This window comes from Melozone crissalis, unplaced genomic scaffold, assembly GCF_028551555.1.
Source record: "Melozone crissalis strain CALT ecotype California unplaced genomic scaffold, PUWL_Pcris_2 ptg000013l_1, whole genome shotgun sequence".
Taxonomy (NCBI): Eukaryota; Metazoa; Chordata; class Aves; order Passeriformes; family Passerellidae; genus Melozone; species Melozone crissalis.
In genome coordinates, this window is record NW_026535791.1 from 8,958,498 (window position 1) to 8,971,861 (window position 13,364).

At 34.5% G+C, this 13,364-nt stretch overlaps 1 protein-coding gene across 4 annotated transcripts in view; it reads left to right on the plus strand.

Annotated features, from left to right (window-relative positions):
* The window catches only part of NBEA (neurobeachin), a 452,437-nt gene that overhangs the window by 217,480 nt on the left and 221,593 nt on the right, over nucleotides 1-13,364 (plus strand). For all 4 annotated transcript variants that reach the window (XM_054272359.1, XM_054272360.1, XM_054272362.1 and 1 more), the window contains one exon: nucleotides 3,230-3,294. In XM_054272359.1, the coding sequence (XP_054128334.1) occupies nucleotides 3,230-3,294 (65 nt within the window). The remainder of the gene's footprint in view (nucleotides 1-3,229; nucleotides 3,295-13,364) is intronic.

Sequence of the window (13,364 nt, forward strand, 5' to 3'; positions counted from 1 at the left end):
GAGAATTTTAAAGAAATAAAACTTGGAAAATACACTCAAAAATAAAAATTGTAATGATATCAGAGAGTAAATGAATGTGCATCATGTTTTATTAAAAAAAATCCTGAATTTCAAGCAATATCTATACTGTGGTATTCATCTCCTGTCCTCTGCATGAAACAGTTTCATAACAGCTTTCAGTCTGAACTTTCTTTCAAGGAGATGGTACTGAGGCATTCTTTATGCATTGACACTTTTCAATCAATGACAGAATAGATTAGGAGAAGAAGTTAAGGAATATGGCGATTTCCATTATCCTAATTAATTCATACATTTTTTATTAATAGAATTTAATAGAATTTTGCATAACATAAATTATTTACAACAAAGCTATACTGGAAGTAATTGAACTGAATGTCTAAAGTCGTGACGTTTGGTAATTATGTTTGAAGACAATTTTTAAATTTATTTATCAATAAAGTTTAAAACCAAATTTTTGTTCTATTTTTAGTACAAAGAAGTGGTGTCATTCTTGAACACTGTCAGTGTTAGACAGCCCTGAGTCTTCCACACCCCACCTTGTTGAGTCATCCCCACAACCCTACCAGGCAGGAGCCCCAAGAGAAGAGATCCATGCATTCCTGCATAGAAGTAGCTGTCTCATACATGATTTTGTCAAAGGCTTCTGTTATTTCAGTGCCTAATTGCTACCATCATTTTTGAGGCAGAGAAAAGGCTTCAAGCTCTTGCTCTAAGGCTCAGAAGATTCGTGATACACCAAAACCACATGAGATGTAGTGTAGTCATTCAAGCACTTAGCTGCTAATAACCAAATGACTATGCTGTGGTTCCATTTGGCTGTAGCATAAATCTTCCAACTACTGTCCCTGCATCCATTTCATTTGGTGTTTGTTTTTCAGCTTCTTGCATTTCGGTATTGAGAGAGATTCCTTTGGAATCTGAGAGAATATAAACAAAAATGCTCCACATCTCAATCCAGTTCTTAAAGGACATACGATGACATGAATGGCCATTGCAAAGGCAACTGTAATGCTGGCATTGAAAAATATTTTCAATGCATCTTTTAAAAACAAAATGGAAGAAAAGAAAACCAGGTACTCTTCACATATATGGGTAATGCCTCTGGACAGTGAATCTGTTTGTTAAATTATGCTTAAATGTGAAATAAAATTGTGGCAGTAATGATTATTTGTGGATTAATGGAGGGTTGAGAGTCTTGAATAAATCTTGTCATAGCTACTTTGAAGTGAAACAATGCATGAACCATGAATCCTAATTTCTTTCTAGGTTCTGCATCATTATGTTTTTCACTAGTTTTGGGTAGACAGTTCAGCAAGTATCAAACATTTTTATCATGAATAATTACTTCATATAAATCTATCAGATTTTCCACCTATGGAAATATAAGTAGTGTTTTGTTACTTCCATCTTCTTAGTGGCTTTTTAGACAATTTAAGATATTTCCCATAAAATCCAGCTAGCCATTTTGAATGTCCTGCAGAATCGGAGACTGAGCAGGAAGATCTGGCAAAATACTTGCAAGAATCTCTTGGGCTTTTTCAGACAGAGGAAGACCCTCTGTTACCTTTTAAAAATTTAATTAGCATACTTTCTTCGACCTGTCTTAGGAAGCCTTTATTCCTTTCTCTTCTCTCTTTTCAACTTCTTTCCTGACTGCAAAGTCATGGCAGCTGTGGTGCAGAAAAGCATCTCAAAAGAAATGCTGATAGTGGTTTGTATAGTGTGCAGTAAAAGGCTCTGATTAAAAAAAAAATGCTACACTTTGAATACTATCTCTAACCCAGACCTTTTGTTTCCTAAAATGTCCCAAGGTGCCTGTGTTTAGGTAATTGAATTCTTTAATTCTTAGCTTCTCAGAGTGATTTTCTACTCTACACAGATGATTTAAGTGATATCGTTATCTTCAGTTACTAGAGATGAAAAATAACAAAATAAGCATCACTGAAGAAAGGACCTGTTACAATGGTTTTCTAGCTCACAAGCTAGAGGCTTGGGTGCTGATACTGTCTTCCCTAACCAGGAGTTACCTGCTCAGCCACAGGTCAAGAGAATGTTCATTATTGGGGTATTTTAGTAACTTGTCTTTTATAAAACCAATCATGAGTATTAGATTGTTGTTGTTGGGATTGTTTTAAGATGAATGACTTTGCCATATCTGTAAATTTGTATAATTAGTTAGAAGCACTTTGATGATTAGTGACTAGATTTCACAGCTCTTCTTTGAGAAAATTTCCTTCATCTATGGAAAGCCATCCTTTTTTCACCCATATTAGGAAACAAGAATTGTGAATTTCTGCCTGACTTTTTACTCTTGGAAAAAAAAAAATGTAATCTATTAAAGGAATAGTTCTGTAACTGTAACCATCTACCCATTGACAACATGTGGTCTCAGTCTAGGAACTCTCTCTGTAATCCAGCTAATGTACTTTGTTTTGTTTTTCATTATGATGCAGAGGAAATTTTTATTGCTTTTAAAGATTTTTTTTAAGGATTTATCGCAAAAGAAAGTAATCTTTACTTGTTAGAGAGAGATCAACTCTTTTTCGTCTCAAGTATCAGAATTCTTGATGTGATAGAAGCAGTGGGTTGTATGACAAAAGCTATTTGTGATGCTTTGTGAAACTTCTCTTTAACTTAGTGGTATATGAAGTAAAATCCTGTTACATTTAATATCAGGTGGTTTATTTATAATTTGAAATTTCATCTTGAAAATCCATGGTAACAGTAAATCAATTTAAAAAAATAGTTTGTTATCATAGACTGGTTTTGTTTTCACTTATAATCAGAAAGAAGCAAAAATTGAACTCCATGAGGGTGAATTTGATACAGATTATTGCCTGTCCTTTATAATAAAATGTGCAAGGTGTAGCAGTGATGCCACATGAAGAAGGTACTTTGTTGCGCTAATGTTCATTGGGTGACTGCATGACCTGAAGAAACGAGATGTGTTTTCTTGTTCACTAGACAAGGAAACTAAAGCTTGCTTAAGGGTGAAAAAGAAGACACAACCACCTAAAATTTATTTGAAAATCTGAATGAATTACAGTTTTTTTAAATGATCAGATAATTCTTTTGATGGGGGGAGAGTGTTGGGGGGAATTAAGAAGTTCTGCCTAAATTCAGTCTCCTTAGGAAGTCACCAGGGTCAGCTTCAAAAATGTGGTTTAAAATCCTTGGGTTTTGATTATGTTATGTTTTATCTTCTTAGGAATGGCAAAATTCTATTCAGAAGAATGCAGGACTTGCATTTATTGAGCTCATCAATGAAGGAAGGTAATGAATTTTAAAGCTTTTGAACAAATAGTCATTTTGCATTTATTCCATTGGGTGATATACTTCCTCACCATCTGTTTCAAAAAGATTGTGAAAAGGCCATGCTAATTAAGAGATTTATTATATAGATACTTTATATAGTAAATATTTAATTTATAAGTGTGTAAATTTTGAAACTTTTGTTTATTGACAAAAGGAAATAGAATTCCCTTGAACCATATATAAGTTTAGGGTTATTTGAGAATTGAACCACCATTCTCCAGAGCAGCAAGGTTGTTTTACCCAGACAGTCCAGGGAGCCCAATCTGTAAAACCATCTGCTGCTCCATCTGTTTTAGGAGCACAGCATTCATTTTACAGACATACTTCTCTATACTATAATTTCATTATTATTTTATCTAGAATTTACAGACAATTTGAGTCTTGCAAACCACACATGACAATACATTTATATGAACTTCCTTGATTTTGGATTTTTTTATTAAATTTTTTAATCCACCCTCAAGTAATTTTAATTCTATGAGTTCTACTCTGTGCATTGTTTCTCACTACTTCCAGCCACCAAGCTGGGAAGCAAAGGGAGACTTTCTGGCCCTTCTGGTATGAGAGTACCCAAGACAAACAAAGCCACTTAGGCAATGGGTCTGATTTGTATTAGCCAATACAGTAAATCCATTTGAATCTATGCATTTTGTTATGTGCAGCTAAAAAAAAAGAAATAGCAATACACCTGTTGAAGAGATCTTGTCATTTTATGTGTGATTTCTTTTTTTTCACCAATGATATCTAGTTATTAAAGTGAAGTATCAAGTCTTGTCTTTATTGTAGGATATTTTTTGTCTAGCTGATATTTTGGTGGTTAAATCATGCCTTTATTTGAAATTAAATTTAGAAAACATCAGAGTATAGAAATATAGGAGTATGAGTACTAAAAAAAAAAAAAAAGTGTGTTATTACCCAGAATTTGGCTGGTGCAAATTCTTTTTGATTCCCTGTGCACAGGGAAGTTATAGTGCTATATAGCAGTAGGAAATATAAGTCCCTCTACTGGAAATTCTTCTTGCTATGAAAGGCAAATATGAGTTTTTACACCATAATCGGGCTCACCTGAGTGGGTCATGTACTGCACATTGGACAAGAAATTGTACCTGGCAACAGACTAAGTAATTATAGTAAACTAGTGTTCTTAGATAGTAATATGCAATACAATTTGGACCTTTTTTATTTTCTCAGCCAGGACATTGAGATCAGATATTATTATGCTCACTATTGATAAAATGAACATTCTGAGCAAATCCTATATCTACATATTTTTAGCGGTTAGATTTTAAGATACCAGTGGACCTTCTAATCCCCTCTAACACTGACTTTTCAAAAATAAGAATCATTTAAGGACCATTTCTTAAATCCAGTCATAGGAATGTCTACTCAAACTTCCCTTGGGCACATGTTCCTCCCTATACTTTTCTCAGAAAGGTGTTTTAGAATAAGTACGTGTGTGTTACTGAAATGCTCTTCTTTGCAATCAGCCTGTTTGTTTTTAATTTACCCTTTTGGGGAAAAAGATAACAATCCTATAACTGAAAATTGTTATAAATATTTATTCTTCTTAATAGCTAAACTTGTGAATGCAATTCATCAATCATAGCTAGAGAATGCAATTGTGCAGTTGTCAACAATTAACAGGACATAAACAGTTGATGAATGTGCAGCTGAATTAAAGTGCTCCCTAGGATAACCTGAAATTATAAACTGGATCATTTAAAGGAATCTAACAAAGGATCTTTATAATTAAAACAAAGCAGGGTTAATGGGATGTAAAATTGCATATAATCGCTGTGCAATAATGATTGAATTTTAAATTATTAAAAGCAAAATGAAGTCTAAGAATATTTTGAAGGACTTTCTGGGTAAGATTTTTAGATACCTGGGAAATAAATCAAAAGCTTTGAGAAAGATTTTTCTTTTGAATATGGATGAAAATATTTAGATGTAATGCAGAAGTCCATAGTTTTAATATCTTCAGCTAGACATCTATATTTTAATATATGTATGCTATAAGGTGATTTTCTGAGTACCTAACTCTTGTTATTTCTTCTTGAAATAATTTAAGTGCCTTTAGGATTTTTGAATGTATTAGAAATATTCTTAAACAAAATATTTCAGTATAGGCGTAGTTTAAATAATTACAACTATATTCCTGTTACTTTAACAAGCTGCATTTTCATTTTAAATTGGTTGATTTACTCTGTTTCTGGGTTTTTTTGGTGTAGATAATGTTTTTTTTTTAGGAAGATCAGAATAACATGTAGTTTTGGAATTCAATATAGAAACACTGATACAACTTTCTGAAAATAGGACTGTTGTAACAGCTTTTAGTGTAACAAGAGATCTGACTACAGATTTAAATTAATTCTTTCAAGGAATGTAATACACCTGAAAGATTCAGTGACATCCTGGTTATGATCTTGAACTTTATGCTTCTATGTAATCAGTCTCCTGCTATGAATGTGTGATGTTGAGGTTATCACACATGTCAAGAGCTTCACTGACAGCAGCTTAACTAGGATTTCAGATTTACATTGGGGTGTACACATAAGCAGGCTTCATAATTTTAGAGCTGGATGTATCTGCAATGTTGGCTGTGAAAGGAGACATGAAAAGACTTCTTTAGGAATGGTATGTGAGAGAAACAACGGCCCGCATTTTAGTGAAGTAGTGATGGATGAGGTCAAGAGAAAATGGCTGCTCACCGACAAAAATGAGAGATAAGAACACCCACCTCAAGTAAATATGTATACAAATGCATACATCTTGGGCAACTAGGAGTAGACATTACTCCACATGCAATCACAAAACTATGACATCATTGAAAGGAATGACTAAGATTTGGTAGGATAAGATAATCATTTATCTTGACACTGGAAAGATCCCACAATATTCATGCACCAGTTAGAACTCTACATTCTGAAGTGATGGACAACTAAATAGATAAAAGACTTACTACTTAAACATGGTCCAAAGTTTGTGGTTAATTGGTTGTACCTTAGCTTAACATTTTTGACAAGCATAGTATCTCAGGGATCTATCCTGCCTAAGACATGGATTTTATAGATCATGATCTGTTCATCTTTCAGAGCTGAATTACTATCCTCATCATCCATTTCGTTCCCCCATTGTGCTTTCTAAACACTCACCTCTTTAAAGAGATGATCTTTTTCCTTTCATTTAAATATTTTCCTTTACTTTTTCAATAATTTCTTCATTTTAAATAAAGGTAGTCTAATTCTAATATAAATTTAAGGCAACATGAGCCTATATTTAATCTCAGATTTAAAATTGTAAACTTTGTTCCTGTAATTCCATCTCTGTACCTAAGTGTGCTTTCTACCTTTAGCCACGAAAATATATATTTTAGCATATCCACCTACATGGACCTCTGAGCATACTTAAAATTCACAAGAAGCCATTTTCTTTTAAACCTTGTTTTGTTGAAATATTTTGAAAAAAAATAACAAGGTGTTTATACAGTCTGGAAATCAGTGTTTCTTTACATTTTGATGAATTGCTGATTCAGTCCTGGAAGGAGGCTCATAAAGACTTATATTCTTTCCTTGTTACCTCAACTGGAATTATGGGGTATCTACATCAAATTTTCTTTTGGACATCCTCTGTTGCCATTTGGCAATTCTGATATGTTTCATTTGTGGTAAATTAGTTCACAGCCATTATTCGCTCTCTGCAATACCTAAATGTTCAGGCATATGTTAAAAGATATATCTATAGTGCCACTTGCCATATTTGATTTCTGATGTGCATCTGCATTTTGGGTCTCTTAATAGCTCTCAAAGAACTGATTTAGTAGTAGGGTCCAAAATGGATGCTGTTCCTTGTTTCTGCTTTGATTATGATCTTGATTACAGGACAGAATGGGGACCTGACCTGAATCATCCAAGAAGGCAAGATATTGGGTCATCTGACCATATGAAGTTCAGGGCTACCACATTCAAAGAATTCTGGTCTGATGTGCAAAATCCATTATATGCAAACACAGTCAGAAATTAACACTGGGGAAGCAGTAGGTTAGAAACCATAAATAAGTGCAAAGGTGTTTGATTATTCTGTCTTTGACAGAAATAACCAAATTCTACTGCTTTATTGTCATCTTCACCAAGTGTAACTTTTGATTAGAGGAATCCTTTATTAGCTGGCTGTTTTATGGAAATTTATCCTAGATATCATCTTCCTTTAGTAGAGGATCCCTGTCATGGATACTTCTGTAAAAGTGGGCACTGAATGTCTGTATTTCTGCTCCAGCTAAAGTGTGAGCTTGTGTTTAGAGTGCTTGTTCATAATCTTGTTTTCCTTACTACAGCTGTCCTTGTCCTGGCTCCAGACAAGTAGTTTGTGTTAGACAAAGTGTACATTGTTATGGTAACCATCTGTGTGCTTGTGGGGTCAGTACACCTACAGTTCTTAGATCTATTAGAGGTTTTGAGGTATCCTTTCCCTTTCTAGCATTGCCTGATCAGGTCACATCTGAAAGTGGAGGCTGATCCTGACATAAAGGCCATCTCAGCTGCGACTGCTGGTCGTGCATGTTTACTGGGTAGTCACTATTACAAAGAGACAGATTCCTCTTGATTTAGAAAATTCTTCTGCAAAATAGCAAGTCTTTATGGGAGTGGAACAGATTCTTTGTAGTCATCTCTGAGTTTTATTGAATCTGTTACAGCTTCTGAGACATTTCTGAAACAATTATAGTTACTCTCCATGAAATTTTTCTTGTCAGCGTGCTTATGTTGTAGTTGAATAGCCAGTGTTTGCATGCTATAATTTCAAACTTTTCCCTAGGATATTCTTCATCATTTCTGTTTTGCAAGAAATGAGACCTCTGTGTTAGACATTACTTTGCAAAGTTTATAGGAATTTGCTTTCAAAGATTCATAGCAGTACTGCATCTTGTGGAACTTCAAACTCTTCAAGTTAGACTAGTTTATGAACTATCCTATTGCAGATACCCAGTGCAATGATAGGTTTCATTTCTTATGAATGCCATTAAGAGTAATAATTGTCAAAACAACTGTTTGATAAAAACATGGCACATTTCCAGGCTGTGTTTTTTGGTTTTGTTTTTTTGTTTTAAATAAAGCTATGGGCATATGATGAAAGTAAGTCAGAGAAACATCTGTTTCCCTGGACATGTGAGTTGGCAGAACTTCAGGAATGAATAGAGGAAGCAAGACCTTAACTAAATTATAACAAATGTTCATTTGGTAATCTTTTTTGAAAATTGCTGTTTGGGAATGATCTGGGTTTTTTAGTTTGTTTCAAGTAAAGGGAAGGCTGGATAACATAGGCTCAATTCTTTTGTCTAGCAGCATAAAAGCTATGAGTACTCTCTCTCTCTGTGAGATTATTATTAGGAGCAAATGACTGCAGGATAACAGAGCCAGGTTAGGATAGTGAGACAAGAATTTTTATCCTTCAGTTCTAATAGGTGTACAAATAACCCCTCAATCCACAGTTAAATGTGTTGAAAGCATTTTATATTTTTTACAGGTTTCTAATACAGTTTGGGTATAGTCTTATCACTATGCCTATTTTCAAAATTCTAAGAAAGTTCTCCCAGGCACTGTCTATTTATGTGAATGACTTCATAGAATGTGGTATTTCACAATCCAACCTTTTTAAATTCTATTATCTGTAAAAGAGGGGCTTCTGATTGGTTGAACATATTTTTCATAACTTCCTTGAACCTGTAAGCACTCTGGAATTCTAAAGTAACTTTGCTGAGGACAGAATTCTAGAAAGCTACATAGATGGATTTAAAATAACTTCTTACTTACTCCCAAACAGTATTTAAAAATAATTCACATTTATGAATGGTCATGTCCTGAAACTTGCTCTCAGTCTGGTCTTGCCCGCAAATCTGAAATTTTTCAATTTTTAGGTTAAGGAAACCCCACCATTTATTCCTGCAGATACTTGAGCTTTGTCATGCTTATTATGAAGTACCAGCCTATTTTATTAGAGTTTTTCTCCCATATCTTCGGCTGAAAACTCCACAGTTGTCTGAACAGAAAGATCATTTCTCTGTAGAAGTATTTGAGGCACAAGTGGTTTTGGACTGCTTTGTTGGTGGATTTCCTACTGAAATTCTTTTGATTCAATCTAAAACCAAGGCAAACCTGTTTCCTAGTAAAGGAAATCAAGGCAAACCTGTTTCCTAGTAAAGGAACTTTAACTGTGGTTTGTAAATTTGTAGGCATTAGTATAAACCAAGCTTGTCTGGGTGAAGAGAAACCTTAAGTTAGGTTGTGTTTAGTCCCTACCTTATGCAGTAAGGATTGCCACACAGAGAGGAGATAAAATTTATTGCTTGTCATCAATCTTGATTCAGATCAGCGCATCCAGCAAGCACAGTTGTCTTCAATACTGGTAGGAGTTCCAATGGTGCAACTGAAGAAATGGCCACACACAGGACAAAGCCAAATCTTTTTCAAGGTCAAATTTTTTGGTTTTTTTACCCAAGGCTTTTTTTTTTTTTTTTTTTTTTTTTTTTTGGGTAAATCATGAATTGCTGGAAGTGAGAATAAAAATTACAGCCAGCCTATGGTGAATCCTTAGCCCTTTGGAAGTGCTACTTATGTGGAAATGTATAAGTTTGACCAGAAAGCCTGATTCCTCACTGTCTCAACATTAATGTAGCTTCTAGGTCTGTTGAGGGTGATGGATGGGAGGATTTACAAGCATTAATGAGAACTGTGGGTATAACTCAATCACCATGATAAGGAGATCTCACTAAAGAACACAGGGTTTTTTCTAAAGGAGAGTCAAAATTGGAAAGCTCTCAAATTTTAGATCACCCCTTTGTATAGCAATTTTACATCCATTCTTGTTCCTCAAGGTGCTTCTCAGTGGGATGGTCACTCAAGTACAGGATGATGGTCAGGGGAAGATACAGATAATAGACTTTTCCCCAGAAAGAGAATGCTTTGTAAAAAACTGTGGATGGAAAACTTGGCTGGGCAGATGACAGAAATATCAATCAGGTTATAATGGGTAGGTTTCAATCTGTATTAATATAAATGTTATACAGTATAATGTACTATATAAATATTTTATAATGTAACAGTACCTGGTGTTCATATTCTTGAAAATATATGCTAGAAAATATATGCATCTTTTGGAAATATCTGAGGAGGTCAAAGACCAATCTGTCACTGAAATTTTCTTGTGCAAAATCACAGAATAAGGAAAAAAAAATTACAGAATTGCATCAGAAAGGGTATTTCCATTGAAATAATGCAGCATTCATGTTACTATGTAAATAGTGACTAGAATTTGTCTAGAATGCTGCTGGCAGTTTTGGATATGCATTTGCAGAAAAGGCAAAATCAAATTATGATATTAGTAAAACTTATCTACTGTTTTGCCATCCAAGAAAAATCAGAGATCTGGTTTACTTCAGAATTGTAATACATAGACTACCAGAAGATCATCAGAAGGAAGGATTGTGTAAAACTAAGGGCAAGGTTTGTGTAAAATGAGACAGTTAAGACTGCTGAAGGATACATTTGGATTGGAGAGGAAAAGGGTTTTAAGCTTTAGAGAAATTTCCAAAGCTGTGTGGGAGGCAAGTAACTCAATCACATTTTCATATAATGAAAACACATTTCAAGAACTAGATTTAATGAAAATGCCTTTCATAAGCTAAAGGCGGTTTGTGAAAGATTTTAAATGATGTGGTTGCCTGTTGCTATGAAGGAGTGAATTTGCTGACCTGGAGATCCGTGTTCTTTTCTCTTACTCTTAGTGTGGAAAGGGAGATTTTAAATTTTTTTTAACGTACTGGAATTCTTTGTTACTACTGAGGGTAAGATTTCTCCAAATTTGGGGTTCTTTCTGAGTAATTTTGCTTTTATTTCCTTTGAGAAACAAAAATAACTTCTAGGCAGTTTTTCTCAAGCCAAAAAGTTGGAGGTTTCTTCTTCTTTTAGCAATCTTATGCCATGAATGTGATTGAATTATTCAGAATCTAGATAACTTGGTTAGTATTCAAAGGATGACAACATTATCATGCTTGTTCATCATGTATAAAGCAGTTAAGACAGTGCACTGAGTGCTGTGTCTACATGGATCTGAGATTCAGGGTTAGCTGGCTCTGCTATAATCCAGTGAAGAGTTTTGCCATTTTTACTTAGTAGGAATGTTGAGAATACATAGTAGCTTTCAGTTAAAACTAAAAATCAATACCAGGAATTATTTTTTAATGGAGTGTTTTAAAGTTCAAAAAGTAAGTTTTCTTTAACAAGTAGAGCAAGCACAGAAACATGTACCTTTGCAAAAACATTTGTAAGACGTTGCTTCTGCAACCTTGTAGTTGCTGCCTCTCAGTGATGACATATTTAACTGCTTTAATTTATTATGCTTCTGTGTTCAGCCCTGCATTCTTGCACTTGCAAATCAAAACATCCAGGTCAAGGCTTATTTTGTAGCCACACAAGATTTCTAAATGACTGCTTGGATTTTCACCCTTCCTTTTTAAAAGTCTTTCTGTCAAGTGATTTAGGACTAGCATGATTATTAATGGTCTTCTAGATGTAAAAACATTGTTTACTTAGTCTCTGAAGTTCTACCACAGTTCTGCTGCGAACCACAGTACGTCCCTTATTACCACACCTTGATACCATATTATGTAATTGATGATACACTTCTAAGAGCCTATGGCCTCGCTTTTGTGATAATCCTTATTTGGTAATGATCATGCAAATAGTTTTTCATCTTTTTCTTGAAAAAGTCACAATCAGTGAGAGATACGTAAGAGTGCATGAAGTAACTGGCAAGACACAGTTGAAGTAATAATGAGATATCCCAGATTGCAGAGGATTGTGTCCAGACAACTTTTGAATTTCTCCAAGATAGGAGACTCCACAAACTTTTTGGGCAGCCAGTTGCAGTGCTATGTCACCCACAAAGTAAAGACATTTTTCCTCATATTCAGCTCAAGCTTCCTGTGATCCACTTTGTGCCCACTGCCCCTTGTCTTGTGGCTGGGCACAAGGAAGGATCTGTCCCCATCTTCCTGACATCCACTAATGTTTGTTCCTAATCCACATCTGAAGACAGTCCTACACTTAAATATGTACACTTAGCAGTAATAAAATACTGAAATATATCTTCCAGCAGGGTAGATTAAAAAAAAAGACTAAATTTTGAAAACTGCAGGGTAGGCAACTTTGATCTTTCAGCTTATAATTGGCAAAAACTTTTTTTAAAAACTTTTTTTGCTTTAAAAATAGCAAAGGGTTAGATATAATAAAAAGGGTTATTAAAGACATGAGTATCCACTGTGAAACCTTGATCCAAGTTTTTTTATCTTTGTCTCTAAAACAGAGGCCCAAATATTTATGGCTTCCCTTGCCATGTACACATATTGAATAGTAGCTCAGGGGTTAGTGATTTCCTTTTTTCACAGACAGTAGAACAATGGAGGCAAGAAAAGTGTTCAGATCTTTCCAGCTTACAGTTCTAAGGTCTAGTAATCATGACTTCGATTTCTAATAATAACAAATTCTACTTCTAACATGAAACACCAAATTAGGGTTGAATTTACTAGATATTTCACAGCCTTAATATAAGAAACTTTGATATTCTTTCCCTGATGCTACAAGATGGAAAATCCCAGACCATGTTCCACTTCCACAGAAAAAGAAATGGATTTCCTGATCCTAAACAGACCTGTCAGATCATTGCATCTTGAAAGACATTTATTCTCTGCCGATAAGAAGAGCAGAGTAATTTTTAATATAATAGCCAACCCTAGATATAGGCTAAAGGGACAAGAAAGCAGTTGGTACCATTATTGCTGCCCAAAATCACAAGGGCATTTTCAACCCACTGTTGTTTATGCAATTTTGTGATGCACCTTGTGGTATTTTGTGGTCTTTAGGAAAGTCTAAATTAATGTGGCTGCCTGGAATCCTCAATCTCAATCCACTCTTAATGTTTTTTTCTTCTCTTTCTGATATTTTGAAAACATGGAAAAGTGAGGTACTTTTCACAGT